General features: G+C 37.1%; 1 protein-coding gene across 2 annotated transcripts in view; it reads right to left on the bottom strand.

Annotated features, from left to right (window-relative positions):
- LSAMP (limbic system associated membrane protein) overlaps positions 1 to 22,676 on the bottom strand; it is a 656,844-nt gene that overhangs the window by 308,494 nt on the left and 325,674 nt on the right. For both annotated transcript variants that reach the window (XM_035000116.1, XM_035000115.1), the window contains exon 2: positions 5,522 to 5,754. In XM_035000116.1, coding sequence (XP_034856007.1) covers positions 5,522 to 5,754 — 233 coding nt within the window. The remainder of the gene's footprint in view (positions 1 to 5,521; positions 5,755 to 22,676) is intronic.

Raw genomic sequence — 22,676 nt, 5'->3', positions numbered from 1 at the left:
GGGTGTCCTTCGTATTCATATACACATAGAGATTCTTAATGTTATAGTTTAAAAAAAATCTCATTTTTGAGGCCACTATTCCCAGCACTCAAAACATCTGTTTTCAATAAGGACATCGGTTTATTTTATTTTATTTTATTTTATTTTTTATTTTTCTATTATAAGGCTCTAGTACCTGCTCCACAGGGCATTAGATACAATTTGATGCTGTGTCTTACAGGAAAATGAACAGGCAGGTAGGAGCAAATTCCTCCCACTAACTGTTTAGATCCCTACAACAGGAGTTCTTGGTTTTTCACATGTATCTGAATTGGCTTGAGAACACAGTGTATTTGCAAATTTTGGCTGTATTCCCAGGGACTTTGGTCCAATTGTTCTGGGAGTGGTTCTCAGGAATCTACATTTTGACAAGTACAATAAACCAAAATGTTGACTTTGTTGCAGGTTATGCAAGGATCACATAAAGAGAAACACAGTTGTAAAGCAAGTGCCTCCATCTGTGGCATGATCAGAAAAAACGATCATAGGAGGATAACCTCTGGAGAAGAAATGGACATTATTAATAGGAAGGATGTCAAAGTACTCTGTTTATTAAAGTTAAGGATGGTGTTTTTTAGTCTTTTGTCTCAGAATCTGTAAAGAAGGTGGTATGGGAACCAAAATATCTGGCTTTAGAAATGAGTCCCATCATTAAGTATCTCAAAGCATGTTCATATTTGAATAGCTTTGGGTTCCACAGATGCAACATTTAATACCACTAATCACAAGTCAACCCAGAGATCATTATTGATTTGTGTATTTGCTGATGCAAAACTTTCACTTGTGTACCTCATGGGGAAGGTGTGTAGAGATGTCATTTAACTAAAGATTGAGTTTAGTGAACCATGTAGCACATTTATTTCAACACAGGATATTTTATGTGTAATGACCCTCACAAACTGACAAAAACAGAGAGAAAATATTGGAGATGTTAAATGATCACTAATGTGGTGGGAATACATATAAAAGGAAAGGAGGCTTCCAGGGAAAGTGAAACATGAAAAACATGAAGGGGTACAAATACTTAAAAATGTATACAGGTCAGATTTTTGAAGCCTAGAACAGTTTTGTGTCTCAACCATTTTTTTTTTTTTCAGCTTTGATACCTGAAAATGGACAGTTTGGGAAGAGAGGAGATTTTCTTTCCACAGGACTAGGCTAGGTAAGTAATCTCAGAGGGCCTAAGATGTTACCATTAAATTTAAGGTATTTTCAATCTACCTGTTCCCTGTCTCATGTCCAGTGAGATTAGTTTTAGGTGTATTTGGGGGTGTGACACTATCTGAAATTAATGAAATTATACAGGAATATTTCTTCTGATGTTCCTAAGGTACGCAATTCTTTTAGAGCAGTGGTTCTCAAGGTGTGGTCTTTGCATCGGTGGAATCACTATCACCTTCAAGTGTGTTAGAAATGCATATTCTCAGCCCCAGCCTCCAGATCTACTTCATCAGAAATTCTGGGAAGTTCCCACCAATCTAAAACTTAACAAACCCTCTAAGTGTTGCTGTGAAGCATGCTGCATTTTCTCCTCAATATGCTTAATAAAGGGAACTAAGAACTTTAAAGTGATGCTGGTCTAAGAAGCCCATCAAAATCCTAAGGAAGTAAAGCTAAAGACTGAATGCTAAGAAAAGGGACAACTGAAGAAAATGGACAGGAAGGATCTAAAATAAAAGCTGAAAGAGTCCACCACAAGGGTAACAGGCAAGAAGCGGAAGCAGTTGTTAGACTCTGGGCAATAGCCCTAGGGCCAAAGTAAGCCTTGTGACAGATTCGGGAGCAGCAGCATCATAGTTGGTTGTCATCATCATCATATCACCACCACCATCATCATCACCATCACCACCATCACCACCATCATCATCTTATTGGGTGAAAACACATGATATTCAGACACTGGACTAAGGGCTTACATAGATTATCTAGTTTAACCCCTACAATAAATTTGGGAGGATTTAAAATTTGAATTTTATCTGTTTTATATATGACAAAACTGAGCCTTAAAGAAATTAAGCAGTTTACCACCAAATTTATTTAAGTAGGGAAGAAAGAAAACTGAAATTTGAAGCAGGCAGTGTGACTTCAAGGCCCACGTTCTCAACTGCTATTCTTTCCTGATATCTCATAGCATCTTGGAGCTAAAGGTGGCTTCACCATTAGGCAAGAAAAAAAGAATACAGTATTTATTTAATGACTAGTTAAATGGGATGAACAGAAACTGTGAAGGGTGAGGAAAGTAGAATTTGAAAAATTCAAAAGACTCATAGTTTGAAGGAAGGTGCTGTGGAAGGAAGAAGGATGGCAGCCATTCTTAGAAACAGCATCTTTGATATGGTGAAAACACATGGTTGAAGCATGAGTAGGAAGCAGTATGAACAAAACAGGATGATCACTGATATAATCATAAGGTTTAATGTCCTAAGGGGCAGTGGATCAGCCAACTGGTGCTAGATATAAAATGCCAACATCCACATAATTGTCAAAAAAAATCCCCCTTCATGACTTAGGCTCAAGGAGGAGAAGATCCTTTCTTCACCTCTCTTACAAGTATAGGATTTGTTGCTCATTTTTTCTTCCATAGCAATGTGATTAAAAAAAAATACAATAGTATCTTGAATCACACAGATATGGGTTTGAAACCCTATCCTAGGCCAACAGGCAGCCTTGGGCAGGCTCCTCATTGTCTCTGAACTTTAAGCTTGTGCCTATTTATAATAAAGTTATTAATACCTAAATAATAATATTATTAGAATCAATGGGAAAATGAACTGTAGGGGTTCAGAAAGAGTTGCCCCAAGATTTGTACTTTTGGCATGCAGATTATTTAGAGCTAAAAATAATCAAGGCCCAAAGACTCAGGAAGAAATGTTGACCTTCCCTCTAACTGCTTAAAAGAATTTAGATAGAGGACCTGCTCCAGCAAGAGAGTTATCACCATAAATAACTACATTATAATATGAACCAGGGGCAGTAGATAAGGAGGACCCTTGCAAGCACTGTTTAATCAAAGTCCTCCCTATGTCCCCTTGTTTCTGGATGGCTCAGCAACATTTGCTTCCCAAACATTTACTCTTTTTCATTTTCCTGTGAATTGCTTTCCTTTTCCTTTGAAGTCCCAGACCAGCAGCCTTTTCTCTTTAGTTCAGGGTGATATATATACCTCATTTTGCCTGTTTTTGGAATCTCATGTCTATGTGGATCCCCATATATATGAAATTAAATGTGATTTTTCTCCTATTAATCTATTTTATGTCAATTCAATTCTTAGACCAGTTAGAAGAAACTTGAAGGCTTTGCAATAGAATAAACAGTACCTGGCACTTAGTAGTTTCTTCTCCATCACTTAATATTCATTTATTAAATTTCACTTAATATGAAGTTATTAAATTTAACTTCATGTTAGTTAAATTTAAGTTAATTTCACTTGCGCCAACATGGCATGAAAATATATGCAAGTATGATCTAACTTATTTCTAGCTCTAACCCTCTCAGGATTAGTACATTTAGTTCATAACTAAAATGTACATAGATAAATAAGAAAAAAAAGGGGGAGAGGGCTTGGGGCATCTGGTGCTAAGAGCTGACTTAAATATAAATATGGTAGTTTTTAAAGTCATAACAACAAATTTCCCTTCCAGTAGAAAATGCTTCAGATTTGAATCTTGGTCTGCTTGGCTCCAAACTACTCACTCCTTCAACTCTTCATGTGACCTTGAGCATGTAACCTAAATTTAATGAACTTCTGTTTCCTCACCTAGAAACAGGTTGCTTCTCCCTCTGCCCTTCACCCCGCTGGTGCTCCCTCTCTCACTCTCACTCTCTCTCAAATAAATAAATAAAACCTTAAAAAAAAAGAGAATTCTCATTCTTGTTAAAAAAAAATTGTGTAGGAATCTATAATATAATATGGAGCTGGTCATTAGATAAGGGGCTTTAAGAAAACTAGTTACCTCCCCTCCTTCTGCCATTGCATGGGATAGAACTTCTTTTGTTTTGAAGAAGGTGTGTGTGTATGTGTGTGAGAGAGAGAGAGAGAGAAAGAGAGAGAGAATGTATGTCGTACTTGTGTTTTTGAGGGAGCTGGTAAATTAACCCAATTGCATATTTATACATCTCTGGTTATGTTTATACATTTATAATGGACTGCCTGAGATCCAACCCCTGAAGTATCATGTTATGGAGCTCTACCACTCTGTACTCAACTACAAGGAAAACATTCTATGTCTGGACTGTGACTGGAACTTTGCAAGTCAGTAGACATGCCTTTAACATTCAATAAAATGAAGCTGTCAGCCATTGCAAATGGACTGAGATAGAGGTCACATGACTAAACCACCTCTGGACCGGACAGTCTCTGATGTATTTTACTCCAGTTTCAATCTATTAATCAGAGGAGTTGGGAGAGCAATAATTTAAATGCTGCAATAATCAATTCCATAACACATTAATAGAAGCTACAGTCAAACTTTCCCATACCACTGACTGCATTGGAATCCTGACAGGAGCCCTAAGACCATGCCTAATTTCCATTAAATTTACATAAAATTGTAAATCAAGAATACATGAAAACAGCCCTAATATTTGTTAGTGCTTAGATCTTTCCTGATAGATGGATTGATACTGCTTGTGGTTTAACTTCCCTTGCAATAAAATTGTGCAGCTGATCAGCTTTGTTCTCATCCTGCAATTATGGGGGAAGGGACTCATGAGAGCTATAGTTTGGGGCATGTGTATGCCACTTAGGGTTTTCAGCCTATAAAACCATGACTCAGATGTGACCTTGGGAACCCCAATCTAGAAGCAGATTGTCCCCAATGACTTTGCAGATCCTGGTCACTGGATCTGCTCACAAATAACGTACCATTAAATGGAGATACAATTTAAAAAGAAAGCTGGCAATGACTCATGGAACACTACATCAAGAACCAATGATGTAATGTATGGTGATTAACATAACATAATAAAATAAAATTTAAAAAAAAAGAAAAGAAAAGAAAACTGGCCAGCTGAGAGGATGTCAAGGCCTCTGGAAATTTTATTTTTCCAAATAACACTTACTATCATAAAAACAGATAATTAGTAACATTCTTTATGCTGAAGATAAAAATCAAGCTTTCAGCAAAGCATCCAGTACCTAACAGCGGATAAAGTGCACCTCACATGGTTCTAAGCATTCTGTGTGTTCTTGTTACCCTGTTCCAACCTCTTCAATAGATAGGGGCTTTGCTATGTGCTTTTATATTCAGGGCTAAGAGAGAATATTCTCATCAAGGGTACTGGCTCACAGTGGCACTTTTTATATTCTCCTTAGTCCTCTTATTTTAAGTCTATCCTTTCCGAGAGAAAATAGACATTTAAATGCAATAATGCATTTGAAAGGTTTTTTTTCCTTCAGAAAGGATTTTGCAAATATTTTGTACATGTTTATTTTCTGCTTCTCACCTCTCCCTTACCACCCATCTATCCCACCTTTTCTTACCTTGCACGATCAAGTAAACTTGGGAGGTCTTGGGCTCATGCTGTGTCTGAACTGAGCAAGTGTAGGAACCCTCATCATAGACATCCACCTTCTGGATTCGGAGGCTGTATTCCAGAGAATGGCGTTTCTCCAGCTCAACCCGAGGGTCCAGAGACCACTTGTCATGCCCAGCAAAAATGATGCCAGAACGGTTCAACCAGGCCACCTTCGAGTTCTTGTCTTCTACAACACACCTGGCAGAGCAGAATAACAACATTAGAACCTCAGTCCTACCTGCATCTGCATTCATTCTCCACATGATTGGCCTCAACAAGACCAATCAAGAACAATAATTATATGCAGGATGAATAATTGCCATGCCATTTTTTAGAGTCCTAAGTATTGTCACTATTTCTCCTAATTACCATCCAATGGATGGATGTCATTATATTAGACTCAATTTGGCAATAAACAATCAGTATGAAAAATGCAGGCAAATAAAATTAAATAGGTATTGACTTCTCACTGGATTATCTTCTTCTTGTCTAGGAAAAGGTCATTCACACAGAACTCCATCTGTTTAAGTACCTGAGAATTTGACAAGTGATAATGTGGCACATTTAATGAGTTTTGAATTGTATTAATTCTTCCACAAGTATTTCCTAAAGTCCTATGTGATGGTAGATACAATTTATGCCCCAGTGCTGTAGGAATTAGACCAGATTTCAGAGTTTGCTTCAGGTTCTTAGAAGTTTGGAATGCCTTCTCCCAGGAGTGACAAGTGTGTGAATAGATACAAAGGTAAGTAGACAGGTGTTATGTCAAAGAAGTCAGAGCCAGCATCATCATGCCTAAGTCTGGTTCCAGCTGCTGAGGGCAGTATGATGTCTGCTGGCAAGACGGCTTACAACCAGCATTTCTGGCGCATCAGAATGAATTCAATATTTTATGGGAGATGAAGTAACCAATTTCATAGTTTGTATTCCAAAAAAGATGAAGGAAAAACGTTTATTTGAATGACTACTTATTTTAAAAACCTAAAAGGATCTCTTTCTGAAATTTGCAAGAAAGAGGCAAAGAATACGGATCAATGGGTAAGGGGTAGCTACTTCGTGGTGAATGAAGTTTTCTCCTTCAATTACACTGAGAATCTGGAAATGGAAAAATCGAGCAAAAAACAAACAAACAAACTTCTCTCTGTATCCCTTTGGCAAGATTTATGTCTGCCCCACAGGGAGATTGTCCCAGACCCTGTTCACAACTGTAGAGCCATCTGCTCAGCACTCTGGGGCATGAGGGATGGGGAGAAGAAGCCAGGAGCATGACAGCAGAACAATTAAAATACCATGTTCTGGATTCTCCAAACTAAGTCAAATCCAGGTTTTCTCTCCAGTCAAAAAAGTCATAGAGATTCTGCACCCACGCTTAGACAGGAAATTAATGCATTATCTACAGGCTGTCTACAGTAGGTATACAGAGGCTAACTCAGTCTTAAAAGGAGAAAAGCTGAATCCTTTTAAAATACCTCACCTATGGTTCAAAAGACCTCCTAATCCCATTATTTTTAAGTGAACTGAATATTTTTTTTAAAGATTTTATTCATTTATTTGAGAGAGAGAGAGAGAGCACACATGAGAGGGGGGAGGGTCAGAGGGAGAAGCAGACTCCCCGCTGAGCAGGGAGCCCGATGTGGGACTCGATCCTGGGACTCCAGGATCATGACCTGAGCCGAAGGCAGTCGCTTAACCAACTGAGCCACCCAGGCACCCGTGAACTGAATATTTTATTTAACATGAGAACTTTATTTAATTACTTGAGTTCCATGATCCGCAGGTCTCTCTTCTCTACCTATTTATTTTCAAGAACATAAGTAGATGAAGTCATCATTTAGTGTCTCTATTAGTCCGTATGCGTTTCTCTGCCATGGAGATATTGTTGGGATTAATTATATGTTTGATAATTTAGAACTTCTCCACGAGGGAGTACAAAGCTAACTTCATGGATACTTGCTTCTTCTTTCCAGACTTGATTTGACTTTTCCTGTTTTATTATTTTGTGTCATTGTTTCTCTGTCCTTCATGATATTTGTGGCCCTTCTCAACTGAGAATCATTTAGGAGTTAATAGGCTGTTTGCTGCTTTCTACAACATAAACCAAGTCACTGATGTAGATTTACTGTGTTTTTCTTTTCTACAGAGAAGAATGGAAATTTGCCTCTACAAATGCATTTTAAATCTTCTATCATATATCTCCTTGCACTTTTCTCCTCTATGCAGTTCAACACAGCAGCAAACAGATATGCTGCATCATAGAGATGTATTCTGAATAATGTCTAGCCAAAAATATGCTCCTAATATGTTCATTTTGGAAAAAAAATACTATATAATCTATTTTACATTAATATGGCTTACAAATCAATTAAAGACAGATATTTTGTTCTCTTCATTTAGGTACCTCCAAAAATTAATCTTATGGAAAGTAGGTACTTAGTAAATGCCTGCTGCAAAACTGACAGTGTCACCCTTACAGAGAAGAGGATATATGGTTACCTATTTCCCACTTCCCCATCCCAAACCCTACAACATCAACTAATGAACTGGACAAATTTCCTTATCAGCACGAGGTAGAGTTTCTAAGTCAGGTGTTTAGGGTCCTTTGGACATTTTAGCAATTTTTTGTCCATGGAAAAGTTAAACTTATCACATAGATCATTATTCCAAATTATTCTCAGAGAGTGTTCAGATTTATCTTACCTAAAGACATAATTGATTATTTCAGCAAAATTGCCAGACCCACAAAAATGTAACTACTGAAACAATACATTATGTGGAAATTTTGCTATGACAATCTACATAACATCTTATTCTTACATTGTGTTTTGTCTTATATTTATTTTTAAAATTTATCTTTTACTTACAAGTAAATGAAAGGCATATTAGAATATATACACATACATATACACTCACACTTTTTACTTAGTATGGTTAGCCAAGTAGCTAAGCAGAGCACAATGTGGTACTTTTCTTTTTTTAATTTTTACTTTAAGTAACCTCCGCACCCAACATGGAGCTTGAGCTCAAAACCCTGAGATCAAGAGTCACATGCTCTACTGACTGAGCCAGCCAGGTGCCCCAACAATGTAGTATTTTTAAAAGGATAAGCACTCCTTCAGATAGTTAAGGGTTCTTTTTTCTGTAGTCAGTAGTTCCAAAGTAAATATATTGACTCTATAAACTAGAAAATAATCTTTCCACAACATGACTAAAACTTTCATACTGAAAAATGGCAAAAATAATACAGTTTCAGAACTAATTTAATTTTTTAAAATTTTGATATCTTGATTTAAGGTGGCAACCATTTCAAGCCATAAGAAGTGCACATAAGTAAAAGATGGTAAGAGTCGGGGCGCCTGGGTGGCTCAGTTGTTAAGCGACTGCCTTCGGCTCAGGTCATGATCCCAGGGTCCTGGGATCGAGCCCCGCATCTGGGCTCCCTGCTCAGCGGGAAGCCTGCTTCTCCCTCTCCCACTCCTCCTGCTTGTGTTCCCTCTCTCGCTGTGTGTCTCTCTGTTAATCAAATAAATAATATCTTTAAAAAAAAAAAGATGGTAAGAGTCAAAATAATCTCAATTTGTAGAGCTTATGGTTGTTCAATGAAAACAACCAGTCACACAGGGTAGTCACAGAACACCTAGTTATTCAAAAATGAGGAAATGCTGATTTAATGCAGACCCAGGTTCCCAGAATGCACTGACTGACCAGCAAGCATCATGAGCTTTCATCTAGGAGGTAAGTTGGCTTAATTTTGCAGTAGGCATTCCGGTAGAGTAAATGAGTATTCTCATGACATGCCATCATAATATAATAATGAATTACCCCCTATTCAGAATACTGCTTCAATACCAGACAATCCAGTTCAGAACTGGATACCTAATGACTTTATTTTCAATATCAGCTGAGGCTAAAGCTGGAAAAGTGTGAAGAGATGTATTTTATTAATAAAATATTTTATTTTTCTATTTAAATTCAGTTTAGCTAACATATAGTATTATTAGTTTCAGGGGTAGAATTTAGTGATTCATTAGTTGCATATAACACACTGTGGTCCTTACATCAAGTGCCTTCCTTAATGCCCATCACCCAGTTACCCCATCACCCCACTCACCTCCCCTCCAGCAACCCTCTGTTTGTTTCCTAGAGTTAAGTCTCTTATGGTTTGCATCCCTCTCTGTTTTTATCTTATTTTATTTTTCCTTTCCTTCCCCTATGTTCATCTGTTTTGTTCCTTAAATTCCACATATGAGTGCAATCATATGGTATTTTTCTTTCCCTGACTAACTTATTTCACTTAGCATAACACCCTCTAGTTCCATCCATGTCATTGCAAATGGCAAGATTTCATTCTTTTTGATGGCTGAGTGATATTCCAGTGTGTGTGTGTGTGTGTGTGTGTGTGTGTATGTGGGCTATATATATGTGTGTGCTATATAGCACATCTTTTTTATCCATTCATCTGTCAATGGACATCTGGGCTCTTTCCATATTTTAGCTATTGTGGACATTGCTGTTATAAACATTGGGGTGCGTGTGCCCCTTCAAATCACTATGTTTATATCCTTTGGATAAATACCTAGTAGTTCAATTGCTGGGTTGCAGGGTAGTTCTATTTTTAACTTTCTGAGGAAAATCCATACTGTTTTCCACAGTGGCTGCCCCAGTTTGCATTCCCACCAACAGTGTAAGAGGGTTAGCCCTTTCTCTGTATCCTCACCAACATTTGTTTCCTGAGTTGTTAATTTTAGCTATTCTGACCAGTATGAGAGGGTGAGATGTATTTTAAAAATCTGTAAGTGTTATGTGTTGTTTAGATTTAATAGAATGTTTTCTCCAGGAGCTCACGACATTGCAAATCATTCCTGGATTTAGAAAGGACTGTTCCTTAAAGAGAGTGGGTGTTGGTGCCAAGAAGAGAGGAAGAGAATGTCCTACTTCAGGTGGGATTTTCTGGCAGGCAGCTGAGAACATGGGGTTACTGTTCTCTAGGAAATCATCTATTATTAGTATACCATTCCTTTTCATGGATCTTTCTTATGACCTCATCATACTCTATATCGCAATAGCATTATCTGTATTTACCTTTCCTCATAAGCTTATTAACGACAGTGGCCCTCCTGGAGTTTACCTATGGAGCCCTAACAGGGCCTAACAGCACACAACCACCATGTACACAGTAGGCACTAACTGAGATGTAGAATACATAAACTGAATTTAATTTAATACATTACTATTAGGTCAAACATCAAATATTTGTTAATTATCTAAGAGGTGCAGAATAAATGGGTAACTATTTTAACATTTCTTAAGAAATAATTAAAAGCATCTGATACAATGGGAAATTTTAAAAGAGAATTATTGAGTGTGGTAGTAACATGAAAGTAAAGGAGAGAAAAGTATGTGCTCAGTGCTTTCATTATAAAGAAACATCATGTCTGGGAATTACATAATCTGTGTCACATGTGAAAAAGTGAAAGAAACATAAAGCACTAGAAAAATGTTTAGTGGGTTGCCCTCTCTAACCACTAACCCACAAATATCAGGTGGGTTACTTACCTTAACTATGGGCCTATGATTTTTTTTTTAAATCAGCTTTTAAAAAAATTACAGGAAAGGAAAGCAAACAAATTTTTATCTTCCCTGTTCAGTATATCTGCAGCCATAAAACTGTCACAAAAAATCAATGCACCCATAAAAATCTCAAGCATTGGATCTCTGCAAACACTTTACACCAAGCATATTATGCACATTTATACAAAGAGGTACATCGACAATTCTACTCATACTGCCTAAGTCTGCTCCTAAAACGATGAGTATAATTGGAGGCAGAAAAGACATGCTAAATTCAGTCTATAGCAATAGATTGCTTAATAGCATATTTACTGACAGTATATCCATGATATAAGTGATACAGATCTACCAGATATTAAGCCTGTTCAATTGCTACAGACATATCTCTTCGTATTTAACAAACATTACTTGCTGCTAAAAATGTTTTGATTTAGCATTAGAATTTATCTAAACTTTCCTTTCTTTCTCAGGAATGCAATCTGGTATTTACTCATTTATCACAAGTAAGTACATTTTACTCAATCTCTCACCAGTTACCTATCCTCATACTTCTCAACTATAAGGACCAGGGCAGTGGAAATGGATAGGTAAGAGATTTGTTTTTAAAATTAAGAAAGAACGTGAGATTAGTGGTTCTCAAGTGGGGGCAATTCGTGCATGCAGATGATATGTGGCACTATCTGGAGACATTTTTTTCATTGTCACAACCTGAAGTGGGGAGGTTGTTGCTGGCATCTAGTGGGTAGAGGCCAAGGATGCTGCTAAACATCCTACAACATAAAGGACAACCTCCACAATAAAGATATCCCACATGTCGACATGGCTGAGCTGAAAATCCCTGAGTCAGAACTTGGTCTCTTGGTTTAAATATCTGGAAGCATAGGGCAAACATCTATAGTGCAATGGTGTTTTTTTTTCATAAGCATATGCTTCTTAATTTACAGATACTTAATTGCCACTAGCAAAGTTCCTGAATTATAAGTCATGGTCATGACAGAATCACTACAAGGAAGTCTAGTCATGCTCTGGTCATAAGTTAGTAGTAAATGAAACACTGCCCCTTTGCTGTTTCATTTTAGTATTATAATTATACATCAATATAGTCTTGTACAGACAGTCCCCAGCTTACAATGATTTGACTTATAATTTCTCAACTTTTACAACAGTATGAAAACAATACACTTTTAGTAGAAACCATACTCTGCATTTTGAATATGGATCTTTTCCCAAGGTACTGATATGTGGTTAAGATACTCCCTCGTGATGCTGGGCAGTGGTAGCGAGTCACAGCTCCCCGTCAGCCAGGCCGTCACGAGGGTGAACAACTGATACACTTACAACCATTCTGTACCTACACAACCATTCTGTTTTTCACTTTCAGTATTCAATAAATTACATGAAACATTCAATATTTTATTATAAAGTTAAGTTTTGTGTTAGATGATTCTGCCCAAGTGTAACCTAATGTAAGTGTTCTGAGCACATTTAAGGTACGCTAGGCTAAGCTATGATGTTTGGTAGGTTAGGCATTTTTGATTTATGATGTTTTCAACTTATGATGGGTTTATTGGGATGTAACCCCATCATGAGTCAAGGAAGATCTGTACACTACTGATGGTGAATAGGAAAGCTATAACTTGGTTACTTCCTAATTTAATGCTGGAGAAATCATTTAAATTTAGTCTTTTTCTTTTTTTCTCTCTATATAAATGGACCCATTGAATCCAGAACAGATAAGGAAGAATCAACTCAATTAGATCAATTTCACTTTTAAGGAAATTATTAAACTTTAATAAAAAAAATTAAAAATTAAAAGAAAAGAAAATAAATGGAAAGCTATTTTTAAATTAACTTTTATTATTTTTCACATTTGGACTCTCCCTCTTTTGTAAGATGTGTAATGATTCAAGATGTGAATGGAAAAGAAGTCTTCAAGAATATGTTTGCCCTTGATTTTAATGTTGTTTGCATTGTACTTTAACCCTACAAACAAAATTCTTAGTGAATCATCAAAACTATCATAGAATGTAGAAGGAAAGAGTCTCTGTCTGAGAGGTAAGGCTGTACATTCCCAGTATTAGTGCGTGAAATCAGGAAAAGTAGACGATGGAATAAAGTAGGCTCTCTTGAGTCAGAGGTCCTTAGTCTCATTTTATCATATTATTTTAAGTATAATGAATTCCAACAGCACTGTGCAAAGACATTAAAAACAATACATGCCAAATCAGTTAAAAAACCAATTTAAATATTTTTGAATTATTAAACATTTTGGGTCATCTCTGTTTCATTACCATGCTATAAGATTAAACTCAGAAATAAAAGAATTGTGGGCACTGGTGACCCTTAGGTGCTCCTGCTAGCCTTGTCTACAGCAAGAAGCCTCAGCTCTCTAGCTGTCTTGCTCCCATTTCTACCGCCTTCCAGACTTGACTTATGGCTTTGAACCCTGCCTACTCTGTTGGCCTCATTCTGTTGTTCTTATGCATATATGCTCTCTTAATCATGATCCTCTTGAAACTTTTGAACTGATCTTAGTTTGATGATAATTTATTTTTCTATATTCCTACTGAATTTTACTCCAATTAACACCAGTACAGTTATCTACATGGTATGATGATCTCCCCTCACCCCAGCTGCTTCGCACACATTCATGCACAAGTGCCCGCATGCACACATGCATATAAACACACAGAGAAGTAGTGACAGATGTTCCACAGAAGGTGAGAATGGAGAGGTAGCAAACCACAGGAACCAGATTCATGTGATTCTATTACTGGGCATAACGATTTAGGAATCTGTACTCTTCTGATGGAATGTTAGGATAAAAGACATACTGTTTAGTTCCTACAGGATAACTGATTTTAGTTCTGGTCTTCAGAACACAGATAAGTCACTTAGCCTCTCTGTATCTTAGTTTTTCATAAGTAAAATTAAGCTAATGATACTTTACCCAACTTCCTAGAGCTACTCCATGCATAAAATGAGGTGATGTACACGGAAACATTTTATAAGATGTAAAACAATATCTGTGCTCATATTCATACTCTCTCATGGTAGATAAGAAGAAAATAGTTATATGTAGGGGTGGATAGGAAGGAAAAACACTGATTTCCCTAGGCCATTCAAAAAGTTTATCTCTTCACAGAGTGTGATGACACTAAATATGTATTATTTCCCAGACTCTCTGATCAATCATGTATTTCTTTAAATATTCAATTTGCAGTAGTTATTTGCATGCACTGTGCTGACAAAGCACACTTTCTGTGATTGGGTTACTCTCTACTAGGATTATTCATCACCTATAAGAGCAAAAAAGAATCCACATGGCAACTGGTAAAGCCAGGGGAGTTTGTGTCATTTCTGAAGCAATGAAAAGTCCTCCCTAGACATGCTTTTTATCTCTTTTATCAGTAGGGAGTACTTGTCCAGCCACATGCATCCTTTTTTTAAATTTTTATTTATTTTTTTCATGCATCCTTATATAAGCATGATATGACACATGTATTGCTATATTTTCAGGCTCACTTTCTTTAAGAAGAAGAATTAACGCATATCCATGCAGGTGGCACAGTTGAGGAAAGCAAGTAGAGAAGGAGCAGAAATTATCCACCAAATTAGGTACTGAGTACGTCGCAACAACTTCTCAATTCTAGGACAATCTGTGCTCCTCTGCTTTTCACATCAATTGTGTCGTCTCTACATTCACATAGAAGAAATGAATGGAAAAGAGGAAGAAAGAAATTCTAAAAAGAGATCAGAATGGAGACTGAGGCCAGGAGAGAACAGAGTGCTATCTCAGTCACTGCTAAGATCAATCCCAGGAATGTTTATAAGCGGTTGGAAATAGCTCTTCTAGGTTCTTTCCAATAGTCTCGATCAGTCTAGAAAACAAATCGTTATGTTCTTAGTCACACCGTAATTCAAGATCCTCAATTTATTTGTAAGAAGTGAAGTGGAAAAGTCATGGGTTCCATAGTTTAGTAGCTTCTGGCAAGTTACTTAGCAGAGAAACACAGCACCGGGCGTGTTTCCATGTTCAGGTTGAAGAGCAGGAGCCAGTTTCCTGCTCTGCTTTCTAGCACCATCACATACTTGCTCTGTGCTCTCAGGATATTTGCTTAACTTCTCTGTGCCTAGGGTTCCTCATCTGTAAAATGAAGAATGATAGTTTCTACTTCAGTGGATAGCTGTAATGTTTAAATGAGCCCTAAAAGGGTTCATTATTACCAAAGAGCTTCAGTGTTTTTCTTCAGCAAAACATGGATAATGATTTTCTTATCATATGATTGTGATTATTAAATGGGCTAAAGTATTTAGAATACCCAGTAAGCTTCAGAAGAGCCTAATAAAATCTTGTCCCCAACGCTTTTCATAATTTGAGTCTTAGGCATTTCACTCTGCATAAATCCCATTGTTGGGCTAAATCCAGCAACGTCCAGAAAGTGTTTAATCCAATTCCTTCCTTATTAACAGCCATTTCTGGGAAATCTCCTTCTGCAGGCCTGGGTTCTTTTGCATCTGATACCCTCTGGCCCCTCTAATCAGTAGTTGTGCCCCTAAAGCCGACAGGTGTTAAATTGAAAGCAAGATGATGCAGTATGATTGTGGTGCAACAGTGTAAACTGAGGTTCTAATGCCATCTCTGAACATTTTTAAGGGTTTTTTTGGCATACCTGTGCAGAGGCAGCTTAGGTCTTAAATGCCTTACCACTTTCAATCGGATCCAGTTAGAGCCCACACATGGCTCTCTCTCCAAGGCAGCTTGAACAGAGGACAGTTGGTCAATGCTGTACATTGTGATCTGCTGAAATCTGCTTGGTGAAATTGGGGTTCCTCCTGGACTGGATGAGTCACAGTCTTTGCCTTATGGACCCTCAGGTTGCAAGAACAAGGCTTATCTTTTCTCCTTCTCTGTATGAGTGGCCATTATCCTCTCACCGAAACAGCAAGTATCTATAACTCTTTCCTCTCCTTTAAATTATGGATTCTCCTCTTTCCTTACTACTTGGTTGAGTGAGGGTGAGAAGCAATTTTAAACCTTGATTTGTTTTGATTCTTGCTATGAGTCTCTGTTCTCTGTGAAAAATCTCTCTCATTTAGAGGGGGGGTGGGAAGCTGCCTTTAGTTGTACCTTTGAAAGAATAAAATGAGTCTTAGAATCCTGGCTCAGATTTCTAGTTAAAATTTTTACTCACTATGCAATTAAAAACAATTCCACAGCTATTTAAAGAAAATTCTGTTACCTTCTGAGTTACTACAAAGTAAATATCAAAAGTATGCTATGTTCTAGAAGTAAAAAAAATGTCCTCTATATTGCTCTATACTATGCAGTTTACTCTTTATCTCATTCCGGCAGTAGGGAGAAATAAAAGTGCTCACAATAAATTATAACGCATTTAGGATGAGCATTCTGTTGTATGAGACTTGGCCATAAAGTCAGGAGACTATTTTCCACAAGTCTCACTTGAAAACCCAGCCCCCTACTTTATAGTCTTATCATACACAGCATTATATAAATGTTATCATCGGAGCAGAACCACGTTATAACATGACTCCTCATTACATGCATTTGGATATAATTTGTATCAAATCATGCCCTCTAAGACATCGCAATTAATACATACAGCATGTATGATATAACAGAGTTAACATACAGTAAGCATATAAGTAAATAAATAAGTAATGAGACTGTCTATCAGAACTACCGTTACACAGGGTTCTGCTGTCTAGTTTGCCTACCTTATTAGAGGTAGCAGAAATAAAGGCAGATAAATACAAAGAGCAAAAGAAGTCTATTTTTTAAATGTACTTGGTGGATACAGATGTGAAATAGGGGACTCTGGTAGCTGCAAATTGAAAGAGCACATATTATCAAACAGATCCATCTTAGCTGAAGGAAATGTAGTGGTCCCCTCCCCACACTGACAAGAAGCCAATAGATCACTGAATGCTTATAAATCACAAGGACTGTTCTCACATGGAGAACTGTAATCATAGGGATTTTTCTGACTTCCACGTTCACTTTTCCATCACCCACATTCTACCCCACCTCGCTTCCTTTGTTTCCTATCTCCAGAAGTATTTTTTTTTTCTTATCACTTTCTTCTAAAGGACAATGATGTGAGGAGGTCTTCATCCTTGTGTGATAGCCAATTCTTGTGGTTTTTCTTCTTTCTCTCTCCATCTTTTTTTTTTTTTTTCCTTACCAAACCCTTCCTTGAAGGTCTGCCTGTCTTGACCATATCAACGATCAGGACATGAATGGGACTCAGGATTAAGTAATCAAAAAGAGCTTCAGAAATTACCAAGAGAATGGGCATGAAAGCAAGACCTGATGAGTTTGGGATGAAAACCCATCTGTGAGCTACTCTACTGAACTTGGTTTACTCAAACTGGAGAATTATACCTGCCACTGTAATCCCCAACTTACACAGAACCCTGACCCTGGGAGGGCGATGGGGGTGAGAGGAAGTAAGTGGTGTCTGGACTTGGCAGAGAGAGGAAGTTAAAGGTCAGTCACCCTTTGTACTACCACATCTGCCACATAATTAATTCTAAAATTTCATAGCCAGCCTCCGTTAAAGAGAGAGCTGCAGATACTTCAAGGTGAAGGTCACGTTCTGAGTTCTAGGAAGAGTCACATGATTCAAAAGTGCCATCTCTTTACCATGAGAGCATTTGTATTTCACTTTCCCACCCTCTCTGTCCCTAGGGCATTCTACCTTGGAGATTGCATTGCAGAAGAGGCATCTTCTCTCACAGCAACTCTCAAAATCTGGCTATTAAATGAAAAGACAGGCAGAGTGAGAGAAAGAACTAAATCTAAATGGAGATTAATAAGACATTGTTTTGAAATCATTCCTCTCTTTCTTCTGGATTACTTATATCACCATTTGTGGTTGTGATCTTTTGACATGGTACCAGGAACTCTGTCGAATTCTCTGTATATGTTCAGGAACCTGATCTGAGTAGCAGCAAGAATTATGTTGACTAATTAACAGTCCTCATAATGTTGATATTGTGTTATTAGTCATAATGTTGATAGTAGTAGTCAATATTATGTTGACTAATTAATGTCCACTCTCCCCTAAGGACCAGTCACCTTCACCTGGCTCTATCAAAGAACACTTTTAGAAGGATGTTGGTAATCCACTAACAGCCAAATCCAGTGGATTTAAGTATTTGTCCTACTTCATCTCTATATAGCTTTCAACACAATTTGCCACTCATTCTTCATTTTCTTGTCTCTCTTCCTAACTCCGACTACTTCTCAATTTCTATAATCGGCTCCTCTTTCTCCACTCACCTCCTGGCTTCATGGAATAGTCCTCATACATTTCATCAGACTTTTTGGCTTTCATCATATTGAAATCTAAAACAGCATACTCAGCTGTTCCACATAGATATCTGAAGGCACCTCAAATTCAGCATGTTTTGAACCTAAACTCATTATCTTCCATCTTATTCTTAAACTCATTCTAAATTCCCAGTTTTGGTTAATAGAACCATAATCCATCTATTAATCCAAACTAGTAGCCCCAGAGCTGTCCTTGTTTCCTTCTCCTTCAAGTCATTTATATAATCAAATATATTTTTGGGGCACCTGGGTGGCTCAGTTGGTTAAGCGACTGCCTTCGGCTCAGGTCATGATCCTGGAGTCCCTGGATCGAGCCCTGCATTGGGCTCCCTGCTCGGCAGGGAGTCTGCTTCTCCCTCTGACCCTCCCGACCCTCCCCCCTCTCATGTGCTCTCTCTCTCAGTCTCTGCCTCTCAAATAAATAAATAAAATCTTTAAAAATATATATATATATATTTTTACATTTTTTCCCCTAAGATTGACCTCTAATCTCCATCCATACTGTTACTACCATTGTTCAGAACCTTCTCATCTATTGTCAACATCACTTCCAACTCATGTTATCACCTTCCAACTGGTGTTCTGGCCTCTGACGTTGCATCCCTTACCCATTCATCCTTCATATAGAACATACATGAAGGTGATCATGTAAACCTCTTATTTAAATGTACTTGGTCTTTTTACTTTTAACAGTTCAAAGAGATTAGCATAACAAATGTCAGCTCAACCTACCTTTCCAGCCTGATCTCCTGACTTACACTCCCTCCCTGCTATGAACCTTATTCTTTCATTTGGCAAGTTCCTATTTACTACACAACCCATCTCTGGTGTGCCTTCCCTTGTGATGCATTCTTTAATTCCGTAGTTGCTCCCTTGCTCGTGGTAGCATTCTAATTCTTTCTCTGCCTCTCATTACTATTTTAAGAGTGAAGCATGACTATGTCTTCTTGATCTTTGCATCTCTATTGTCTCACAAAATGCCTGACACAAAATCCCTTAATAATTATTCAATGGATGAATGAATATACCAAGAATCTTTCTCCTCTCATTTCACATTCTTAGAGATTTCTGCATCCTAATACAATCTTGAAGATGGAAAAATCTTACTATATCCAATGGTTTCGAAAGAAAAGTATGGCAGGACAAAGCCCTTTGTCTTTTCTAATCTAGCCATTTTATTTCTCTTCACTTGATGCTACCATTTTCTCTGTCTCTCTTCGCCTGGAAGAGATGATACTATCTATTTATCTACTTATTTATTTATTTATAAAAATATTTTATTCCTTTATTTATTTTAGAGAGAGAGAGAGAGAAAGTACGAATGAGTGTGGAGGGGCAGAGGGAGAGAGAAAATCTCAAGCAGACTCTGCACTGAGTGTGAAGCCTGATGCGGGGCTTGATCTCACGACCCTGAGATCATGACCTGATCTGAAATCAAGAGATGGATGTTCAAGCGACTGAGCCATCTTAGTGCCCTTATACTATTTTTTTAATGATATACCTATGATACATTATAATATATTCATAAAAACAATTTTTTTTTTTTAAAAAGAAATACCATGTACGGTGGAAACTTAACTCAAAAAAATTTCTAAAAATATGCTGTATGGTGAAAACATGTTTTCAAAGTCACCAGTGTCCCTCTTCTTGTCTGGTGGACTCGAATACTATCCTTGATATTATCCTACTGGTGTCTCCTGCCTTAGAGGTTCATATTTAAGGATAGATATTAACATTTTTTATCAGTATTCAGATGTCACACTGAGGACTAACCACCTCCAGCTACGTAACCCAATCTCTATGAGTTTATAGTGGGTCTCTGACTAAGTCATACCCAATAATTTCACTCTTCATCTCTAGTGAAATAGGTTAATTTGATCTCACAAAACTTTAAAAATTTTTCTTTCCTCACTATATTTCATTGTAAAATTAGCACTTACTTTCCCCTTCAAGATAATAATATGACCAAGAAGACAACCAGGAAAGGTGATAAAAAGGTAGATAAAGTGAGATTTTCTTCACTGATACTTTCTTGTCTGCGAAGCTACTGAATTTAGACATTCTAGAGTCTTCCAGTCAATATGGGACACTATTATTATTCAGATAAAACTATGTCCATTCTTTAATATTAGTAAATTTGGTACATTTCTTTACTCTGATTATTACAAGATATAATCTTTTCATTTTGGATGTCAGCCTCCAAATCAGTCATTAGAATCATGCAAAACTTCCCCAAAATACAGAATGAGATAAGAATAAGCATTAACAAAATATTTTTAATGATTTATATCTTGCTCTCTTTTTGTCCTTTAAGAGAAGATTTCCTAGAGTTCCTATTCTGTTACCCTGAATCACAGTATTCTCCCAAAGAACTCTATTAAAGGAACTACTATAGTTAAGATATGTCCTCCTATTCAAACTTCAGGAATGGTGGTGTGGATGGCCTTATTCAGAAGTGGAATATTTAGTTTCGTTACTAATTATTAAACATTAATCACTATATTTATTCAGTCTTGAGACTAGAATGTGGTGATCTATAGCTATGATATAAATCATATATTTTTGTTCATATTTTATGTGTCACTTCTCTCATTCCATCTCTTTTCTGCCATACTCTTTACAACTGAGACCATGAATCAAAGAAAATGGCTTATTTATATGTCTTTACCTTTTGCTCTTATGTAATATGAGTCCCTTAATCTTTATGAACATTCTTTTGTCTAGATAAGACTTCCTACTATGTCACATGATGCTTCACATTAAAATTATACTTCTGCTAAACTATAAAATTAAGGAAGTCAGAGTCCCTAATTTCTCTAAGTATATCAGTGCAGAAATGATTTGAGTGCATGAAAATCTGTGGGTATTCAATAAAAAATTCTCTAACAATGAAGGAAATTTCAAATATACAATTTCCTATGGATTACTCTACCTCTGTATAACATCTAATCACAGAATACTATGATTGAGTGTAACAAAATAGGAACTTTAGAAAATCTGTACTTAGAGGCCAGAATCAAAGGACAAAAGAGCAAAGAATATACTGTTCATTAAGTAGATGCTCCTCTAAGTGAATCTAAACTGATTTTCTTTCCCAGTCACTGAGTTCTACACAGGCCCTCTGTGGTCACCATAGAACTCTGAGCACTGACCAGTGAGTCCAATCTCATCATTTCAAAACCCTTTAGCAGTTTTCACTTACAGATTTCTCCTAATCATCAGCTTTTAGCAGCAACAAAAGAGCAAGAAGGAAATAAAATAAGATCAAAAGATACATATTCAATGCAAAACAGCTCAGCCTGTTAGCCCTAAGCAACAAATAAGTGGAGAACATTCTCCACAGTGTAGTAAAGTATGTTTCTGGGAGGCTAATGCTAGATGCAAATCTGCCAGAGGCAACGTTAAAAAAAAAAAAATCAACAAGCCAACAATAAAAGCAAACCAGACCTGCATTTTCTGTTCTTCCATATAGTTCACCCAGTCTTTGTCCATCATGTAGGATATCAAGTATTATTTTACAAGTAAGATTAGAAGAGATTAACAATCTTACATGAGCTATTAATCTTTTCTATTATATTATTTTTGCCTAAATTCTTCATTTTTAAATAGCATAAAAGATCAGATATTGCACAAGACGAAGATATTGTAGAAAAAAATATGCTTGTTACAATGTAATCCTTTGCAGACCACCCACTAGTGAACCAGGGCAAATTTCTCTAAAATCAGAAAACACAATTAACTCTTTCATCTTACTTTTATTTATTTTATTTTATTTTATTTATTTATTTTTTTAAGATTTTATTTATTTGACAGTGAGAGATACAGTGAGAGAGGGAACACAAGCAGGGGGAGTGGGAGAGGGAGAAGCAGGCTTCCCGCTGAGCAGGGAGCCCAATGCGGGGCTCGATCCCAGGACCCCGGGATCATGACCTGAGCCGAAGGCAGATGCTTAACTGAGCCACCCAGGCGCCCCTCATCTTACTTTTAAATACTAAACCTGTTCACCCTACCTCTCCAGTTGGTGATGCTGGGTGTGAGATCATGCCAAAATCTTCCCAAAAGACCTCATAGCTATACCATTCCTTCTCAATGTCAGATGAAAAGCTAGTAAGAATATGCTATAGGCCAGAATCATACTTGACTTAACACACTTTCATTTGCCAACCTCCTGAAACGTACTACATACAGCTATAGT

This window comes from Mirounga leonina, unplaced genomic scaffold (assembly GCF_011800145.1).
Source record: "Mirounga leonina isolate KUSES-001 unplaced genomic scaffold, KU_Mleo_1.0 Mir_115, whole genome shotgun sequence".
Taxonomy (NCBI): Eukaryota; Metazoa; Chordata; class Mammalia; order Carnivora; family Phocidae; genus Mirounga; species Mirounga leonina.
Note: the sequence above shows the minus strand (reverse complement) of the source record. Positions and strands in the feature narration are given on the sequence as shown.